The sequence below is a fragment of the Muscardinus avellanarius genome (assembly GCF_963383645.1).
Source record: "Muscardinus avellanarius genome assembly, chromosome: 3".
Lineage (NCBI taxonomy): Eukaryota > Metazoa > Chordata > Mammalia > Rodentia > Gliridae > Muscardinus > Muscardinus avellanarius.
This window is the reverse complement of record NC_137788.1, coordinates 57,139,779-57,160,705: the sequence shown is the minus strand read 5'-3', so window position 1 is coordinate 57,160,705 and position 20,927 is coordinate 57,139,779. Positions and strand designations below refer to the sequence as shown.

The following is a 20,927-nucleotide window of genomic DNA, read 5'->3' as shown; positions in this document are numbered from 1 at the left end:
TTGGTAAAGAAACATGGACTTTAGAAATATGGAGTTGAATGACATCTCAGAAACTAAATAAAGCAAGCTTCTCATGTGGCCCCTTAAAGAAACTAAGGCCCAGAGAGAAGAACGATTTGCAAAAGTCACAATACAAATAAGGGACAAAAAAAATTGATCGTTAATCTAATCTAACTTGGAACCCTCAAAACAGATCACACTGTCACCATACTAAGGAGAAGACTGTAGGAAAAGTATTAGTGGGTATTTCAGAAAAAAAAAAAAAATTCCAATAGCATCCAACACAGCTATCCTTTGAATTGAGTCCTATTTTGTGGGAAGAAATAGGAATATCCTGAAACTTTCAGGGACAATCTGAGTTAAACCAGCCTTCCTGGGACCTTTTCTGTCACTCGGTTTCTTTATATGTCATTTGTCTCTGGGCCAATAGCTGCTCATTTCTCTTCATATTTCTGCTTAAGGCCCGGTGAGCTGTTGGGAATTTCTGTGTGAACTGCATTCATTATTTCTAAAAGAAGAAACATATACTAAAGATTCTTCAGTTTCACTGGGCTCAGGATTTGTGTCAATGTTTGACTGTGAGATTCATTCAAACTGAGAATGTCTTTTCTTTTCTCCCTAATTTAGTAGGGCTGATTCTCCAAATCCAAAAACAGACTTAGCAGTCTGTCGAGCTGGGAATCAGTCACACTGTGTTGCTGCTATTTTGTGATCACAGTCAGCCTACTTCCAAGTCAGTGTCTTTTTTTTTTTTTTTCCTATTAGTTGAATGCTTTCAGCTGTCAGTAGACCAGCCAATTAAAATGGCTTAAACCACAGGGAAAAGGTACTTGCTCTTTGAGGAGTTCAGAAGCTACAGGATTGGATCTACAGTTCAATGCAGTCTTCCAGGACAAAGCCTGTCCCCTTCTCCCCCTCTGCCTTCCTCAGCCTATTGACTTGGTCTTCCGGTCTGCTTTTGTCATCTGTTGTTTCTGATGACTGACTGAGGGGCCATGTCTTTGTGTGTAAAGCATTCGGGTAGTGACCGTATGATCTTTGGGTCCCTGCAGTCTTTGGGGTCTGGGTTGAAGACAAGCCTTCATAGAATTCACTTGCCTTTTTGTCAGTGATGTGCCTCAGAGGCACAACCGGTCTGGACTCTTAAAACTAAATAGTTTTCATGCTTTTCCCGACAACAGGGGTAGATGATTTCCAGCCTGGAGTCTACAGGAATGAAACTCTGAGGATATAAATCAGTGTGAATACAAACCTAGGGCAAGTTTTGTTTGCTTTTTATTTTTCCTTTAATTTTTGAAAACTCAGTCCAGAGCAGTGACTGAAATCGACACATAAGCCCTGCCATTTTCCCCTCCTGGATGCACTTTTATCCTGTACACTTCTAAGGCCCTCAATTTATGTGTGGTAAGGCCTCTCCAGTCAATTTTCCCCTTCTGTGTTACTCTCTCAAAACTATTATAGGTAATAGTATTAGTCAGTTTTCCATTGTGAAATGGAATAGTATAGTGAACACCTGAATCTAGGTATTTTTTTTTAAAGAAAAAAGGTTTATTTAACTCACATTTCTGCGTGCTCAAGGATGTGGCACCAACATTGATTTGGCTCTGGGGAGGGCTATCTGGCCACATCTCAGCATGGTGGGTGACATCATGAATGGTACACAGATGAAAGGGGGAGGTAACACAGCCAGATAAGAGGACAGAGAGTAGACAGGGCGTTTTTTATAAGAATTCACTCTCACCAGAACCACCTCAGGGTTCCAGAAGAACTACTTTAATCCCTTCAATGGGCAGCACCGGGCAATGACCTACGGGCCTCCTACTAAACCCCACCTCTTAAGGTCCCATTACCTCATAGAATTACCACACTGAGGGTCAAGCTGCCAACACATGAACACTTGGGAGACACCTTCAAACCATATGCAAACCACAGCCCTCACGGAGATTAGTCAACCCGTGTTAGTGTAGTCCCTGGAATGCCTTTGCTTTTCCTTTATCCATACATTAAAAGATTTCACTCTAGCATGTTTTGCTCATGCTATTTGCTACAAGGCAGTTGTTTACAAGTCACACATTGGAAGCAAATCAGTTTCTTGATGTTCTTTAAAGAGTTCCATGATTTGCAGGTGTTCTACAGCTGAAAAAAATTGAGCACCCTGATATACTAAAGCAACAAAGGCAACAGTAACAAGTATTGTCAGCAAGGATAGTCCTTTATACTTAGGATCACCATATATTTTGTTGTCCAAAGTAGGACAGCAAGAGAATTTTTGTTTTATACAAACCTAATTAAACAGCTGGGTGTGGTGGTGCACACTTGTAATCCCAGCCTTTGGGAGGCTGAGACAGGAGGATCGTGGTTCACAAACAGCCTCAGCTACTTCATGAGGCCCTGTTTCAAAATAAAGAATAAAAAAATAGGGCTGGGGCCAGGTGTGGTGGTGTACGCTTGTAATCCCAGCATTCAGGAGGTGGAGACCTGAGGATCGCGGTTCCCGACAGCCTCAGCTACTTAGTGAGGCCCTTCGCAACTCAGTGAGACCATTTAAAAAAGTAAAAAAAGGACTAAAAAATAGGGCTGGGGGTGTAGCTCAGAGGTTGAATGTCCCTGAGTTCCATCCCCAGTACCACAAAAAATAAATTAATTTAAAAAATAATAATAATAAACTAAAATTACTCTAATAAGGATGTTAATTGGGATAGAGAATATTAAAGTTTATTCAGTAGCCACAGTAATTAGTAAATATAGTACTTAAAAAAATGAAGTGAACAATTAGTGGAAAAGAAAAGAAAGTCCCAAAGGAAAGTATTTGCTAAATGTGACATCTTATGTGAGTAAAATAAAAGATTATATTTTCCCAGAATCAAATTTGGTTGGGACAACTGATTAGACACTTGGGAAAAACAATAATAATAAAAAAATCACTATTGCATTTCTTAACGCCAACATAAATTCCAAATGAATTAAAGTACAAATTCAAAAATTGTAGCATAAAATACCAGAAAATTGGTAATTGATAAAGTATTAAATTTTGTAATACTTTTATAAACATGATGCCAAACCCAGAAGGAATAAAGGAAAAGTTGATAAATGTAATATCAGAATGTAAAACAAATGAGTAACAATAATACTACAAAGTCAAAAAATGAAAAATTTTTACAAATGTTTATCTGTATGGCAGATAAGGAGCAATTCTTTTTTGTACTGGGGATGGAACCCAGGGGCATTCTACCTCCAAGCTATACTCTCAGCCCTCTTTTTTATTCTTTATTTTGAAACAGGATCTCACTGCGTTGCAAAGGACCTCACTAAGTAGCTGAGGCTGTCCAGCAAATTTTAATATATGAGGAATCCTTGCACACTTCCAGTAGTGACCTTGATAGAGTAGTTATGTCAGGTTTACTGTGCCATAAACAGCCATAAAACTTGACAAAATATATAACACAGATGCTTTTGGTATGTGAGGACAGCACAGAGAGATAAGGACAGCAAGAACACAAAGTCATCCCCTTCTTACCATGGATTTCTCCCTGAAATTACACAGCACAGTGGAGCGCTAAAAGACAGCAACAACATCGCTGGGCATGTCAAGAGTTGTTAGTGGCAAGGCAACTGGGGGTTAGAGAGAGATACTGAGTAGGAGTGAACCGCAGAAAAGAATCTCTCGAAATACACCTGAGTTTTGCCTTGGGTCCTTGACCTACTCCTCAGCCATGTATTCATGAAGCGAAATGCTAAGATCCCAAGGAGAAAAGATGCCTCTGACTTAAAACCTTATTAATGGTAACAAGTGTAGTGTCAAGGGAAGTTTACAATTTCATCTCATCCAGAATAGAAAGACCTTAAGGAACAACCAGAAGATATCACTGACCCGAAAGATGCCTAGGGGTAATAGTAAATAAAGACTATGCCTTAGAGTGGGACAAAACTGAAAGAGACCCTCCCTCAAGCATCCTAAAACTCAGCCCCTGAAAGACCAAAGAGACCCATCAGTAATTAAACTGTCTGGAAGAATAAAGTTCAACATGCTTTGTGAAAAAACAACTTAATCCAGAGTCTCTATATTATTTATAATATACAGCATATTAAACAAACATTGTGAAATATGTATCTAGGCATGGTGGTGTACATCTGTAATCCCAGTATTTGGGAAGTAGAGACGGGAGGATTATGAAGTAGAGGCCAGCCTGAGCAACTTAGTAAGACTTTCAGCGACTTGGGGAGACTCCGTTTCAAAATAAAAGATAAAAAGGGGGAATGAAGCTCAGACACCAGACCATGTGGTGTCCTGCTAACAAACACTCCTCCCTTACACCATACAAGCCCATCCTTAAGTGACCACTCCATAATGCATCTCATCCAGTACACAGGCGCCCATTATCTTTAACTCAGGGATGACCATGGAGCTTTCTCCAAGTAGCCTGTATTTATCATTCTCCCTTTTTTTTTTTTTTTTTGTATGTACCAAGAACCACATCCATGCCATGAATGTAATATCCCAGCAACTTTAGCTGCTCGGAACTCTCTATGTTCTCTCGCTAGCTTTTTTATGTGCAACCCCAACTGTATGTCAAATAAGATTCTTTGACTCCAACTCTGTGTGTGCACATAAACACACACAGGTCTAAGTGTGTGTTCATAGTTCTGTGGCTTTAGACATTATAGAACTTCTGCATTAAAAGGGTCCAATATTTTTATTTTGAATTCTTAATGTTTTTCAAGAAAATATAAAGAACAGACTTCTAGGTTAAATAAAGCCACTGCATTCTCTTCTGTCTCCAAATAGGTAAGCAATATTTTTAGAGTGATTTCAGGAGACAACAGCTCTGAGGAATGTGGAAAATCATAATTACTGTTTAGACCTTTGCTTGATTGTGATCAATAGTAGAAGGGTGGCCTGTTAAACAAAGAGGAAGGCAGGAGGGCCAGATACCTTCTTCTATCCAAATAAAGTCTCATTTACAATTTTATTAATACAAAGAAGGAATATATTCTGTTAGAAGTCCATGAACAATAAGGTTCTGATATTACATGGAGTTTTCTTTAAGGACTGAGTGTGGCTTAATTATTGGACTCTCTTAGCACAGAAAGACAGAAACAAAAGACAGGTCTTTGCTCTGCAGGAGCAAACTATTGTTTCTGCAGTGTCTGGTGCCACTTGCTAGACATTCACATATTGCAAAAAGTGCCTCCCATCTCTGTTATAGAGAGTAGATTTTCATTTCTCAATCCTCAAAGAGAGAGAGGTTTAGTCTAAAAATCATATATATATGAGTTATTAAGTTGGGTTTATTAGACATGTGATGTGTGGGTGGAAGATGGCAGCGGCCACAGCTGCAGCAGTGACCATGGCCACAGCAGCAATGGCTGGCAGTGGCCGAATAGGACATGTATTCCTCTGAGAAACCCTGGGCAACAGATTTTGGTTTAATATCTGATTGGGACAACATACAGAGACATTTCCAGCCATGACTTCCTATGTAAAATATAAGAGAGAAGAGATGGATCAAGATGGAGGTGGCAGCAGCCAGTATTTGGAAGAAGCAGACAGATCCAATCCAATCCGCCTTGAACTATTGGAGAAATCTCCCCAAAAGTAGACTGCTCCTGCCGCATATGCTCAGCAATTTTGCACAACATCCTATGTAAGAAAAATATTTGAGAGAACCAGGATGGCGGTGGCAGCGGCCAGTATTCAGGAGAGGCAGACAGATCCAATCCAATCTACCCTGAACTTTTGAAGAAATCTCCCTGAAAGCAGACTGCACCTGCCCCACTTGCTCAGGAACTCTGGACAACATACTATGCAAGAAAAAGGTTTGGGGCACGACAAAGGGAGCCCCACATAACCGGTTTGGCCAGTGCGCCATGCATCCTGGGAGAGAATGGCGCTCCTGGCCGCCACGCTCCTCTGCCTAGCGCTGGGGCTTGGTGCGCTCAGAGTAGCAAATCCTGCTCTCCGTGGTGAAGCTGTGGGCCTCTGCTCTTGGTGGGGAGATAAAATCCATGGCTGCTAAATACTTGGGCCCCCAACTTCTTCAAAAGACACATACTGTTTTCTTTTATTAAAAAATATTGAGGAGGGAGGAAGTTGGCCGTGGCCGAATAGGACATGCATCCCTCTGAGAAACTCTGGACAACAGATTTTGGTTTAACAGCTGATTGGGACAACATATGTAGATATTTCCAGTCATGACTTCCTACCTGAAATATAGGAGAGAGAGTGGAAAATGATGGAATTAGAAGCAAGACAACAGCGTGGCGCCTGCCACTGCAAGAAAAGTGATTTTGAGAGGGACATCCCAGAAGAGATCAGAAAGTAGACTGCTCCTGCTGCACATGCACAGGAATTCTTAAAAAACAACATGCTCTAGGAGAGATCAAGAAGGCAGCGGCAGCAGCCAGTATTCTGAGAGGCAGATAGATCCAATCCAATCCACCTTAAATTTTTTGTTTTTGTTTTTGTTTTTGGTGGTACTGGGGATGGAACCCTTTTACCTCTGGGCTACACTCCAAGAACTATTTCATATTTTATTTGGAAACAGGGTCTCTTAAGCCACCAAGGCTGGCTTCAAACCTGCGTGATCCTCCTGTCTCCACCTCCCAAGCACGGGGATTACAAGCGTGCGCCACCATGCCGGGCTTAATCCACCTTGAATTTTTGAATAAATCTCCCTGAATGTAGACTGTTCTTGCCACACATGCTTAGGAATACTGGACAACATACTATGTAAGAAAAATGTCCGGGGCCAGTTGAAGGGAGCCCCACCCGTATGGCCAGGCTGACTTGCTGCACCAGGCATCCCAAGAGACCTTGGCATTCATAGCCTCCTGGCTCCTCTGCACTGTGCTGGGGGCAGAAGTGTGCTTGGAGCAGCAGATCCCACTCTCCGTGGTGAAGCTGTGGGCCTCTGCTTTCATGGGGAGATAAAATTCATTGTTGCTAGAGATTCGGGCTCCCAGCATCTGCAAATGACATGTACTGTTTTCTCCTACTAAAAAAAAAAAAAAAAAAAAAAAAAAAAAAAATATATATATATATATATATATATATATATATATATATATATATAGAAGGAAAAATGTGAACCTCTGTAGACGTCCTGCCCATGGTAACGGGGACCAGAGCCTGCCACAAAGCAAGGACAGGTCTGGAGCCTGGGAGGCCAGGCCCAGAGCCTGTCACGAGGCAGGGCTGGGACCTGACCCTGCTTCACAACAAAGGGCCAGCGGGTCCCTGCGACTGTGTGGTTAGGAAGCACTAGAAGCTTCCACTGCCTCACCTCATTTCTCAGAAGATTCCCAGATCCAAGTGACCTCTATTAAAAAAAAAAATTGGTTGTGAGTGGATCATCTTGTCAAAGTTACTCACCTTCTGGCTTTTAAGATTTCAGTAAGTGGGAATTAGTGTGGAAATTAAAAGGACTTCCAAGGAAGAAAGAAACTGTAATTGATTGGATGTGGAGACTAGAAGCTCTAATACATTTTTGGTGGGATTGCAAATTAATGCAACCACTTTGGAAAACAGTATGGAAGATCCTTAGAAGAAGGAAAACGAACTTACCATATGATCCAGCTATACCTCCTCTATCTACCAGAAAGAATGAAAACCAAAACACCAAAATAATGCATGAGCAACCATGTTCATAGCTGCACAGTTCACCATTACCAAACTATGGAACCAGCCAAGATGTCCTTCAACAGATGAGTGGATTACAAAACTATGGGATGTGTACACAATGGAATTTTGCCCAGCCATAAATAAGAACAAAATTATGGCATTTACAGTGAAATGTCACAAAAAATAAGAAATCAGATGCTTTCCCTAATTGTAAAAACTAGAGAGAAATGGGTAACAGGAGAAACTCTAGATGAAGAAGGGATTCTATAGAGGAGCAATTAAGATGACCTATCTGAGGGGATGGGAGGGAGGAAGAGGGAAACTCTTTAAAGCACATGATGTACTTTAACAAACATATTAAAGTAAATCAGAGAAACCAAGCATGGGAAGGAGGGAGGGGGAGGGAAGGGGTCAGGAGTTGGGTAAGGGCTGATTGGATGATGTGTGCATGTATAATCTCCACAAGTTTTTTTTTTATCCCATTAAGATGTATGACTACGCCGGGCGTGGTGGCGCACGCTTGTAATCCCCGCGCTTGGGAGGCGGAGACAGGAGGATCGCGCAGGTTCGAAGCCAGCCGCGCTGGCGTAAGAGACCCTGTTTCAAAAATATAAAATAGGTCTGGGAGCGTAGCCCGGAGGTAGAAGGGCTTCCAGGAACCCCAGTACCACCAAAAAAAAAAAAAAAGATGTATGACTACAATGCACCAATAAAAATCTATTTTAAAAAAGAAATGTGATATATTTGAGAAAATTAAAAATATTAAAGCATAGAAGTGTCAGTTGAAAAAACAAAAATCATGTATATGGTAAGGAAATTGGTGAGAAGAGAGAAATAGCCATTAACCCACTATTGTGTTTAAGTATGTCCTTGATTCCAGCCAACTTATTGGAAGCTAAATTAAACTGATAGATAACTCATTTTTGAGAAAGATGCTTAATCCTCTGAACTCCCTTTTGTAGAAGGGAAGGGGCCAATCCTGTCCAGGTAAAATACAGCCAGGGGTCACAGCCAGCCAGAGAGGCTGGATAGGAAGAGAGTAAAAGCCAAAGAGACCACCTGCCACACAGCAAAGCCATTCTTGAGACATCAAGGTTACACCATTCTTCAGAAGGGGCTTTTCAAGACACATAATTTTCTTTCTGCTGTAAGAAGAAATGTGTCACTCTGTCAGAATATGGCTTTTTTATTTTTTTGGTGGCACTGGGGTTCCTGGAAACCCTTCTATTTCTGGGCTACACTCCCAGACCTATTTTATACTTTTATAGTTGGAAACAGGGTCTCTTAAGCCAGCACGGCTGGCTTCGAACCTGCACGATCCTCCTGTCTCCACCTCCCAAGCGTGGGGATTACAAGTGTGCGCAACCACGCCCGGCAGAATATGGCCTTTTACAAATTATTAAATAAAGTTGTATATCTCATACGAAGGAAGAAAAAAAAATGAGCTAAAATGTTTTCAAACCTTTTTTAAAAGCAAGGCATATGTTTGCAGGAATTTTGAAGACACAAAGGTTAGCAATGGATAAAAATTTTATATTATACAAACTACAAGTATTACATCATGTTTTTAAATGTTTGCTAAAATAATATCATTAAATGATTTAATGGTGAATAAAATATCCTAAAATAACCTAAATTCATAATAATTCTATTTGAATTTTAATAATGATAGGAAGATGAAAATATCTGGTCATAATTTATACTACTTTATGATTTAGAGTACACAAAGCAAAAGTAGAATAATTATATTTTATAGAACAGTTAGTGGTACATATATCAACACTTAGGTTTATAATATTTATTACCATAACAATTGTGACTACACAGAAAGTGTTAGCTGGATGTCAAACACTCAGTGACAGAGTTCAAAATACAATGTTTAGAATATAGGTATTTTACTACAAAATTAAATATCTTCCAAGTTCACTCTTAGTTCCAGGTTTTTTTTTTAATAAACACATAATTTAAAATAACCAGATACTCTCACAAAATAAAATTTACGCCATCTTCTTAAACACAATTCCTTTTGAAAAATAGACATTTTCAGCAGCTTTCCAAAATAAATATAAACTTCATATAAAAATAATTCGTTCAATATAAAACCTCATGGAAACCACTCTTGAATGCCCATACAAATACATTTAACGGTACCTTGGTTCTAGTACACACTATTTAAAGTTGCCGTCCCAAGACTGTGACTAGATATGGAAGGGATCTACCATTTTAAACTAGTTATTCAATAAAGAGTAAAGTTCACTGTTATAAAGAGTAAGTTATGGACTTGGCTAGCTTCCTTTTATGACAAGTTCTCCACATTTTTTTAGAAACTATATTTACATGCTTTCCCAAATGCAAACTAAAGTAGACAATTTTGTGTTTTAAAGTTTGAGAATGGATTTTCTCAATAATTAATTCTTCAAGAGAGTTTGTTAATGTAACTATCAAGATGACCCCTAGAAGATGAAAAGTAAAAATTTCTTTTGAAGGCTAAAGGAAATAGTTTAGAGAGGAGTCTTCTTTTTTGGATCCATATGCAGGTAACCTAAAACTTTATGGTTACAATATGTCTTGATCCATCAACAGGTGGTCCAACTCTTCATGAGAGCCCTGTATGACCAGTTCTCAACAATTCTTATAGCCTACAACTCATATTTGTTCAGTTTTTAACCAGTTACTAACCATCAATATTACTGTATAAATTTGATTCTATGTTTAATATTCAGAAGGAGAGAGTTGGTTTTATTGGGAAAAGAAAAAGAATGTCATGACTTGGGTTGCAAATCCTAAGCCTGGGATTTTCCACTGGTTTGGGAACTTTAAGTCCTCTTACTTGAAGACTACATTTAAAAATAGAAGAATGTCTAGTCCTACTCCTCTTTCCAATGTGTACTTGGTCTTGAAATGGAACACAGGGCTCCCACAGGAGGGCCCTGGTCTTGGTGAGGTATGCAGCCATCCCTCACATCTTTGTCCATAGGGATTTTCCAGATAAAGGAACAGATAGTTCCACTAACCCAGATCTATTATTTATCTTCAAACAAGCTGTTTAAATTTGAAGCCATAGTTCAAATAATTTGAATTTATTTTCGTGAAGTTCAGATTTAAAGAGAGTGATTAGTAACTTGTGATAATATTTAAGGCCTTTAAAATGAGATATGCAGCCAGGTATGCTAGTGTAGACTTGTAATCCCAGTACTTGGGAGGCTGAAACAAGAGGATTGCAGGTTCATGGCCAGCCTCAGCTACTTGATGAGGCCCTCTGCAACTTAGCGAAACCTTGTTTAATAATAAGTAAAAAGTAGAGCTGGGGATGTAGCTGAGAAGTAGAATGCCCCTGGGTTCAATCATCAGTACCACAAATAAATAAATAAATAAATAACAAATAAATAAATAAATGAAATAAAATATGCAAAGCTCAAGATTTATTACAATTTAAAATTCCAGGGTTGGGATATAGCTAGGTAGTAGAGCATGTGTGAAACCCTGGATTCAATCTCTGGAATTGAAAAAAAAAAAAGGAAAGAAGGAGAAATGGAGGGAAGGGGAATGAAAGAAAGGAAAGGAAATAAAAAATATTCAAAGCCCATATTTCAGTTCCTTGCTCCCTTAAAAAAAATTTTATGAAGGCTCCAGAAAGAAAAGGAGAGTATCTGGCCACAATGAAGTACAAACACTTTAAATTTTCCCCAAATCCACTATTTACAGTGGATAATTTTCACAAGAATCAAATAAACATAACATCAGTAAACTGAAAAATTAGAACTCAAGCACACTGACAAAAAAATATGGCCTAAGACTAAATATGCAAAAATGACAAACAGTGCCAATTTAGCCCTGTAAAAGAGTAGGCCTCAGAATCTCTCTCTCTCTCTCTCTTTTTTTTTTTTTTTTTTTTTGGTGGTACTGGGGTTCCTGGAAACCCTTTTACCTCCAGGCTATACTCCCAGACCTATGTTTTACATTTTTATTTGGAAACAGGGTCTCTTAAGCCAGCGAGGCTGGGTTTGAACCTGTGCAATCCTCCTGTCTCCGCCTCCCAAGCACGGGGATTACAAGCATGCGCCACCACGCCCAGCTGAATCTCAGTATTTCTGAAATGCCTTTTTGTTTACTTGTTTTGGGACCCAAAGCTCCACCATGATGGGACTGGTGACTACAGGTTAATAAGCTGTCAGCAAATTCCTTATCAGTGCTACAAAACAATCTTAGGGTTTCTGGACTCACTCCGGTGTACAAAATGCTTGGTGTACCCGTAAACTGATGGGACCATTCATCAGCTCCTCTTTCCTGGTGTTCTGGGTCCCAGGCCATAGAAGAATGTCTTAGTGGTCACGCTCAGTGGCTCATCTTGTTATATGCAGAGTGGGGCAAAATTTATTTTTTTCTCTCTTCTTTAGCATACCTTCGATTAAATGTCAGTATTCTATAAGAATGTATTAAAATAATTCCAATTTTTACAAAATCTCCATACATAAAACAATTTGTTTCTGAATATCTAAAGCCAGTAAAAATATCTTCATTTGTCTTCGCATAGAACTAAGGATTTTGTGCCACACCAGTTAGTGAGTTTGTATGGGTGCTCTCTCTTTTTCTTATAAGAGGGTCATCAGTTGAATCCATAACAATACTTACAACACAAAACAACTTTAGTTCTGAGTGGCAAATGGTCAGGAAATGTGAAAAATTGTCTTTTCTTTGGGGGTCCGCGAACTTTGTTTAGGCCCACTTACTTCATAAAGTTTTGGACAAGAAATGGAATGTAGGAATTTACTTAGTGTAATAGTAAAATCAACAGAATCCTATCTCAGCTAAAGTACAAAACCCTGGTGGTGTTTATCAACCCAGGGACATATTTTAATGCAACAAAGTACTTATTTTTGATTATATGGATTTGGGGGAGTGCTGTAGATTGAACCCAGAGGCATTCTACCTCCAAGCTACACCTCTAGCCCTATGTTTTATTTTTTATTGTGAAACAGGATCTAAGTTGCTGAAGGTACCACTAAGTTTCTGAGATTGGCCTTGAACCTGCAATCCTTCTCTCTCAGCCTCCCAAGTAATGGGATTACAGGCATGCATCACCATGCCTGGTGATGTGGATAATCTTGAACTTCTGTTTTCTTGCCATTAAATATCTAAATGTGAATGCTTCTCAATCTAGTTTACCACGCAATATGCTATTTTTAAATTTTCTTGCCATGGTAAAAATTGAAATAATAACCTTTTACATTAGCCTTAAAGTCAAGGATGAGACCTGCAAACATCTCACTTAATTCTTTTGATCTAGCAATGTATTTCCTCATAATAGATTCTATTTGATTGCAAGTCAGTATTTTTTAAATGGATAACAATGTAAAGTATAGGTTAAAAACATAATTACTAGCATTAAAAAGATATGAGTTTAAATTTGAATTCTGGTTCTATTATCTACTAATTCTGTGACCTTGGGCCAATTACTTAATCTCCTAATTTTTAAAAGGAGTATAAGAGTAACACATGACTAATATAATTATTACAGTAAAGTATATGAAATATTCATTAGCACAGCAGTTGGCTTACATAGAGAGAGAATGTTTAGTAATTGAGGGAAAAATCATGTCCATGCAAGTAGGAATGGGAAAGGCCAATTCCAGAATGATGTATAATGACAACTGAAAATTTATATCAGAAGATGACTATTTCAATATATATTACAGAGAAGAATTATAAATATCATGTCTTCAAAAGTACTATTTTGTCATCAAAATACTGGTTGTGGGGACTGTCATTCTAACACATGGTTTAATTCTAAGGACTATACCTTAGATTTGATACATGATAATTCCATGACTTGTCAATCTTCACAAGTAAAACCCCTTACACCAAAGCTAAAGTCTCTGTATTCAACATCTAATGAAGTGTAAACTTCAAGTCTCACATTTTGGTAGCACAAAATATAAATACCTTTCTTTCTATCTCTCTTTCTTTCTTTTTTGAAGTACTGGGGATTGAACACAGGGGCATTCTACCTCTAAGCTATACCCCCAGCCCTAGTTTTTATTCTTTATTTTGAAACAGGGTCTTACTAAGTTGTGAAGTGTCTCACTAAGTAGCTAAGGCTGGCTGTGAATCTGCAATCCTCCTGTCTCAGCCTCCCAAGTACTGGCCTTCCAAGTACTGGGATTACAAGCGTGCGCCACCACGCCCAGTTTACATCACATACTTTCAAAGTTCATAAGTATACCTAGTTAAGTATAAATTTGTGTATGTATCTGAGAGTGTGTGTGTGAATTAGTACAAAACAAAGACAACTAAGAGTGAACAAGCACACACTTGAAACAACAATTATACCTTACAAATATTAGTTTAAAGCCTTCTTTCAGATGTTGGTGTAATACTGAAGATTAGTTCTTTCTATACAGGTCTAATTTCACAAAAGATGGTATCAGCTGGACTTGTTTCTGGCTAGAAACAATAGACCTTTCCATGGTAGTCTGAGAATAGAATCACTCCTATCAACACTGCTAGGTTTATGAAAGCTTTCTCGCATTTTATTCTTACTTTTTGTCTGTATTACTGAGAGAGGACAGGTATCATTAATTTTAGAATTAAACTTTTCCAAAATTGACTTTGGCTTTCTTTTCCCTCCCCATCCATAACTATAAAGCAATATACTACATGTCATATGATCCATTCTAACACAATCCTGAAGGTTTCTTGGATAGACTTACACAGTTAGGTCACACATCTTATTCTCCACTATCTTCTGAGTCTGAGTGGAACAGCTCTGAAATTGAGGCATGTAAGACACGAAAGTCTTCTTGCCTGAAGTTCCTAGGTTAAAATTGCTTTCTACAAAGTGGGAGCAACTGTCTTGGAGGATTCTGATATCAGTGAATAAACAGTGTGCTGGAAAAGGGCACAATCCTGACTCATCCGTCAAAAACACATCACTCTCTCTTTTCTTGATTGAGGTGACCCCCAAGTAATAGACAGACTTTTCACTATCGTTTTCTTCAGGGAAATTTCCCTCTAGTTCCAAAAGCTCATCCAATCCTTCTGAGAATGAAAGGTGAGGTGACATCACGTTGGCATGTTGATCTGACAATATAAAAAATGCCTGGGCCTCTACCTCCCAGGAGCTGTTAGAGGAAGAATCTTGCTGTGGAGAATCCTTGCTAGAGATGCACTTGTTGACTGAGCTATGCACCGCTCCTTGTTCTTCCTCGGTTTCACTTGATTTCGAGTTGCTGACCAGCGTGGCATACTTCACCGAGGGCTGCCTCCGGCTTTCATCTTCACAGATAACCTCAGTGCTCTCAGCCTCCAAGAAGTTAGGACTGTTGAACTGGTCACTAATACAGATGGAACCCCTTTCAAGATCTGGAGCTGTCACACAGAGCGAGACTGTGGTTGCTGGCACTGTCTCATCTTTCCTTTTCCTTGATGTATCGACACTGATGTCTTCTGAGATGGTTTCCGGCTCCAAAAGAAGAGGGACAAATGTCACTGATTCTGACTGCTTGGTAAAAAGATGCTCAAATGTTTCAGGCTAAAAGAAAAGACACATTTTAGTGCTTGATTATAGATAAATGTTGGCTTCATTATGTGACACTTGTAGAAATGTTAGGGTAATAAGTCAGCCACAAACTAACTTGTTTTGGACTAAAACAAATATATCACAAATCTTAAAGGAGAAGTAGTTTAAGTCTTTAAATGTGGGACAAGAGGGATGGACTCAAGTTCATTTAATTTTGTGAATGTGAACAAGTTTATCAACCTCTCTGTCTTTCAGTTTTTTACTTGTAAAAAAAATGTTTAACACTTGTTTCAATGCCTACATAAGACTTTATGTAGGTACTAAAATTCTGCAGAATTATAAGTGCTGTGTCAATACAACTTTTCTATTATACTACCAACATAATATATGAAAACTAGAAATGAATGAGAGTGTCTTCACGTGTTATCTTGTAATCTAAAAAGGTCTAGTAGAATTAGAAAGCGCTATCTGCTGAAGAATTTCTTGTATTTTGTTGTAAATTACTTTTGTACACATTAAAATTTAAATCCCAAATAGAAAAAAATAGAAATAAAATCAAATGGGCAAAACAACTTATTTAAAGAAACTAAAAACAATTATCCTATGACATAAGATATGGTACAAAGGTAAAATAATTCTGACTATTAAGAATGTATCTGCCTTATATCATAGGAAGAATCTCCTTGAGGGTATATATAAATAAGAACTAGTAATATCTATTTTTAAAACAATGAAATAAAGAGATAATAGTCTCATAAAATTCTATTCTTTGTAGATAACTTCATATAAAACTACATATGGGAAGTATGGAATGAAGACACACACAAGACAGATGTAGATCATATTTTTATAGAAATGATGGTTACATCACAACAAAAATCTTGCCAAGCAGCTACAAATCAAGAATCTGTATGCCAAAAGCTCAATTCATACAACGTAAACACAATGAAAAAGTAAATGTAAAATAAAAATACTGTGGATACATCATATTGAAACATTAACACAACTAAATTGTTATAGAACATGTGTTCAGTTTATATATCATACATGTACTTTATCTTTTCACAATTCTTAAACTAATAGAATGAATTCAGTTATTGCCTGAGATAACGGCATCCTGAATGTTGTTCTTCATAATGGCAAGTGTACTTCATATAAAAATGTAACTTTTTAGCATAGTTTAAACTTTAAAGTAAAATATATTAGTAATTAAAACTATAAAGGAATAAATATATCAAACACTAAATATAATATAGAATATAATTATGTAAGTATTGAAATACTGCATAATGCCAAGTACTGTGTCAATGCAACTTTTTTATTATGCTACCAACATAATACATGAAAACTGTTCCTACGCCTATTTTCTTTCTGACAGAAATCTATAGATTTATGGTTTCCTTCAAATATTTGCTTGGTCATTTTGTTTTTTTCCTTAGGGTTTCTACTACATAGAAACATTGAATTGTCTTAAAATTTAGATGAACTTAGAAATTAAAATCACCAAATATAAAAATTAAATGCTATGAACATGAAAATAAGAAATACAAATAATATTCAAACTCACATTTGTTCTTCAAATGAACTGTTTTATATATCTCATACTTCCCAGAACCTCATAAGTAACTAATTGTTGAAACCAAATGTCACGAGTGTCTTCAAATACATAAAGGTGGGAGATATAACTAAGAAACTATAACTCCATAGTATTGAAATATGTTTTATCAATGAGTTGTAAAGCTTTATCCAAAGTATATTTGCTTAAGAATTATTTCACTACATGTATCAAACTTTTGAGATTTTAGGACTCCTACGCATACACTAAGTAAGTATTCGGATGGTAAGAATTAAAGAATACCCTTTCATAGTTTCACATTTAGCTTTTACATTCCAATGACATCTGTTAATAATCAACAAAGGAGGAGAAAGGGCACATTCCTCTTGTTTTTTAAAGTTTTTAAAAGACATCCAAATAAAACTATGAGTAAAATCTAAGTGTAAGTTATTTGTAGATATTCCAAATTTGAATAGTATTTAGGTTCATCACCAGTCTCTCTGGTATAGTCTGAATGTGAGCAACAGAGCACACTTAGTGTACTAAAGTCATAGAATGGCAAGCGCTTCTTTTTCAGGTAGAAAAATCCTGTCCTTGTCATGAACTCTCTGTAAAAGCTCCAAAGAGTTTCCCTTCCTTGCATCACTGCACACCTCTTTGCCTGCCAGAAGTCTTGGATGGATCCATGGAAATAAATTAGATTTAAGCAAGAATTGCACAAGAAGGCTGGCCTAGGGAGTGATGTTCTCTTCTGATCTAGGCAATCTGACTTGAGTATGTAGGATTATCCTAATATGAACTGTGACTTTCACTGGTCTGTGACTAGTGCAAACTTTCTTTGAACCTAAATGGAATTTTTGAGGCTATTGAAAACTGAAATTCCCAGAGAGACCAAAGTTAGTTAGGGCAAACTGCAAGGCATTCAAAAGAACACCTTAACAGATCGGTGTCTAGTCCCAACTATCTATTAAGAAATCTAAGATGGAATACTTCTGATGTAAAATAAAAACTAAATATTTTTACTACATTCTATAGTTAGTCATCCTGTTTGCAAAGCTGTGTGCCAGTAGCTACAATTTTAGAGTTCCACTTGTTACAGTATTCCTTCCTAGACATTTGATGATATCTAATAAATTTTATGATGGCAAGAGTCAAAATGTTTTATGACCAGGACAATGATAAAAGCCATAAATCATGAATATTAGTTTTAAACTTTAGATGACCTGAAAATTAGGCATACACCCATCCAAACTGAAGTCAAACCTATTTCAGATCCAAATTTACATGTTTTAAGTTCTAAATAAGCATATTCCATCATGTTAGTTCTCAATAGTTCAAGCAAATTTTTAGATTTGTTCCCCTTCTTCAAAAATATAAAAATCTTCTAATACTCTATGGGCTGTTGGGAAGTTGGTACAATGGATTCATCTGTAGTGATCATGAATAGACTTCAAAGAATGTCCGTTCTCTGTTTAGATAAAATAAAACAAAATAAGAAAACAAAATAAAAATCCACTCAAAAAGCAAAAAATAAAAGATTTCAAAACATTTTATGTCAGGTGTGGTTTTGAACTGTAAGTTCATGTATTTATTGCAGCTATATATCCTTTTAGAAAAGGGAAAATTTTTTTAACTAAGGTGGCTTTTCTCATTTTCTTAGTGGATGCTTTAACTCATACTCTCTAAAGATAGCTTTGATTAACACAGAAAAGAAAAACTATAGAGGAATAACAGAATAGATAAAAGAGAAAAGAGCAAAGAGCTAGAAAAAATAAAAGGGGATAGAATCAAAGCAACACTGGAGAGTTTGGAACAAGAAAAAGTAAGAGTAGGTCATGGCTAACAACCCTACTAGCATGCATATGGAGGGAGGAGGGCGGCAGCAGGGTGGGCGCCATGCCAACAGATTCTGTGTGCATATATGTGCATATATGAAGGTATCATATATCTATATTCATGTATTATACCTTCATATATGGCTGTGAGCATATATTAAGGTATCACTTTGAATCTCACTACTATGTATAAATATATTGTGCCAATATGTTGAAGGATAGAATCTTAGAACCATTATCATGGATATTTTCTTAATTTAGAAAAAACGATCTAAGAAATAATCTGGTCCAAGTCTCTCTCTTCATTCTTTTAGATAAAGAGTTCAGGCCTGCGAGATTATTTGATTAAAGTTACATAGCAATGAAAGCAGAGTGAGGACCCTGACTTAGTCCCCCAACCAAAAGGGAAGGAGAATGATTGACAGTTTAAGAAGTGGAAGACATTCATTTTAGACAACAATTTAGTGATCAGGTTGGATGCCTAGCAATTAAAGGGAAAGAACACTTATTGGTGTTCCTTAAAAAATCTGAATTTGGGAAAAAATTAAAATAAATACTTTATATGAATTATTACTTTCTTTTAAAAAAAACCCCACTGTATTTAAATTGTTTTAAAAAATAATGGACTTTACCAGGTGTGATGGTGCATGCCTATAATCCCAGTACTTAGGATGCTGAGACAAGAGGATTGCAGGTTTGAGGCCAGCCTCAGCAGCTGAGTGAGATTCTCAACAATTTAGTGAGAACCTGTTTCAAAGAAAAAAAAAAGAGGAGAAAGGTGGTTAATGTTATAGCTTTCATGGGTAGAATGCCCCTGAGTTCAATCCTCAGTACAAAAAAAAAAAAAAAAAAGAATAAGAAAAACAAAATTTTTCTTCGTCTGTTTTCTTTAAAATGTAATGTAAGGCTTTTGTTTGCTTGTTTTAGAATTGGATAGAACTCATTTTATTTATTCATTCATTATTTGAAGGCCATTTGAGTAATGATATGACTATCATGAATAATTCTAAAATGAATATTTATGTACAAATTTCCAAATGGATAAATGGTTTCATTTCTACTGGTATGAATAGAATGAATCACATATTTAACCTTTTAAGATCTATATTCCAAAAGATCTGCACTATTTTACAATCCCCTGGAGGTTTAGGAGGTTCCAACTTCTCCACATTCTTGCCAACATTTCTCTTGTCTTTTTTACTATAGCCATCCAAGCAGATTGTGAGGTGAAAATGTAATGTCTTTGACTTGCATTTTCCTACTGGCCAGTGATGCTGAGTATTTTCCTTTGTAAGCACAAATGGTTATTTGTGCATTTTCTTTGGATCAATGCCTAGTAAAATCTTTTGACCATTTTTATTGTGTTAAGATATGCATAATAAAATTACCATTTTCATTTTTAAAGTGTATAATTTAGTGGTATTAAGTACATTAACGGAATACACTGTTACTATGGCATTGATGGCAAAGGTCATTTTTGCATCGGGTAAGCCTGGGTTTGAATCCAGTTTTTCACAGGTATTGGCTGAGTGGTCCGGGCAAGCTCCGGAACTACTCTGAGCTCTGTCATCAAAAAACATTGGGCTCTTAGACCTATGAAAAAAAATTAAAAATAACATAAATATGAAAGCATAAAACTGATTGTAAATTTTTCTTCTTTAGTAATACAAAGTATTATTTTTCTTCCAAAAGTAAATTTTAGTTATTTAGGAGGCTAAAGCAGAAGACTAGATATAAAATCTTCTTACATTTTTTAGAATTATCATTAATAAAATATTTGAAGTTATATTCTTCACTCTTTAAGTATCTCCTTCATATTACAAACTGATTTATTTCCAATACACCTGTTTAGCCCTGGCAATAAGTTAAGCATTTGTGACCTAATTACACTTAAAAAGTATAATAGTAAAAAGTCAATATTCGCCAATGTAAAAAACAATCAGTCTGACAAGTAAAAATATTCCTACCCACTATAAGTCCACATTTCTTTAATCTGGGAAATGTTGGTGCTATTTCAGTTTCCTTGTATATATGATCTGTAGATGAGCTTCTAAGGCACCATGATTATTTATCTTCAGGAAGTGTGGGGGGAGAGAGGGGGCAGGACATAGTCTAAAAACATTTACTAACCCAACCACCCCAGGAGCACACAGTAGATCCTTTGTGCTGAACTTTTTCAGGAAAAGGGGAGAGATCACTTGGTGCAGGATCATATTACATCTTCCTGAGGTGGGCCCGATCCTTCCCTTGTCTGGGAAATTCTTAGAAGTCATTTCATGGTGGGTCACAGGTGAGAAGTTGGATTAACATGCTGAAGAGAGGGGGTTTTAATGTCTTTTTAAGAGACAATAAGATAGTCATTCCATGAATTAAATACATACTTATATACTGAAGTTT

At 37.0% G+C, this 20,927-nt stretch overlaps 1 protein-coding gene across 1 annotated transcript in view; it reads right to left on the bottom strand.

The window, feature by feature from the left end:
• Window positions 1–14,327: 14,327 nt before the first annotated feature.
• Window positions 14,328–20,927, bottom strand: part of LEPR (leptin receptor) — a gene marked incomplete at both ends in the record, with an annotated part of 68,916 nt that continues 62,316 nt past the window's right edge. The window contains one exon of the mRNA XM_080692478.1: window positions 14,328–15,152. Within this exon, the coding sequence (XP_080548604.1) occupies window positions 14,328–15,152 (825 nt within the window). The remainder of the gene's footprint in view (window positions 15,153–20,927) is intronic.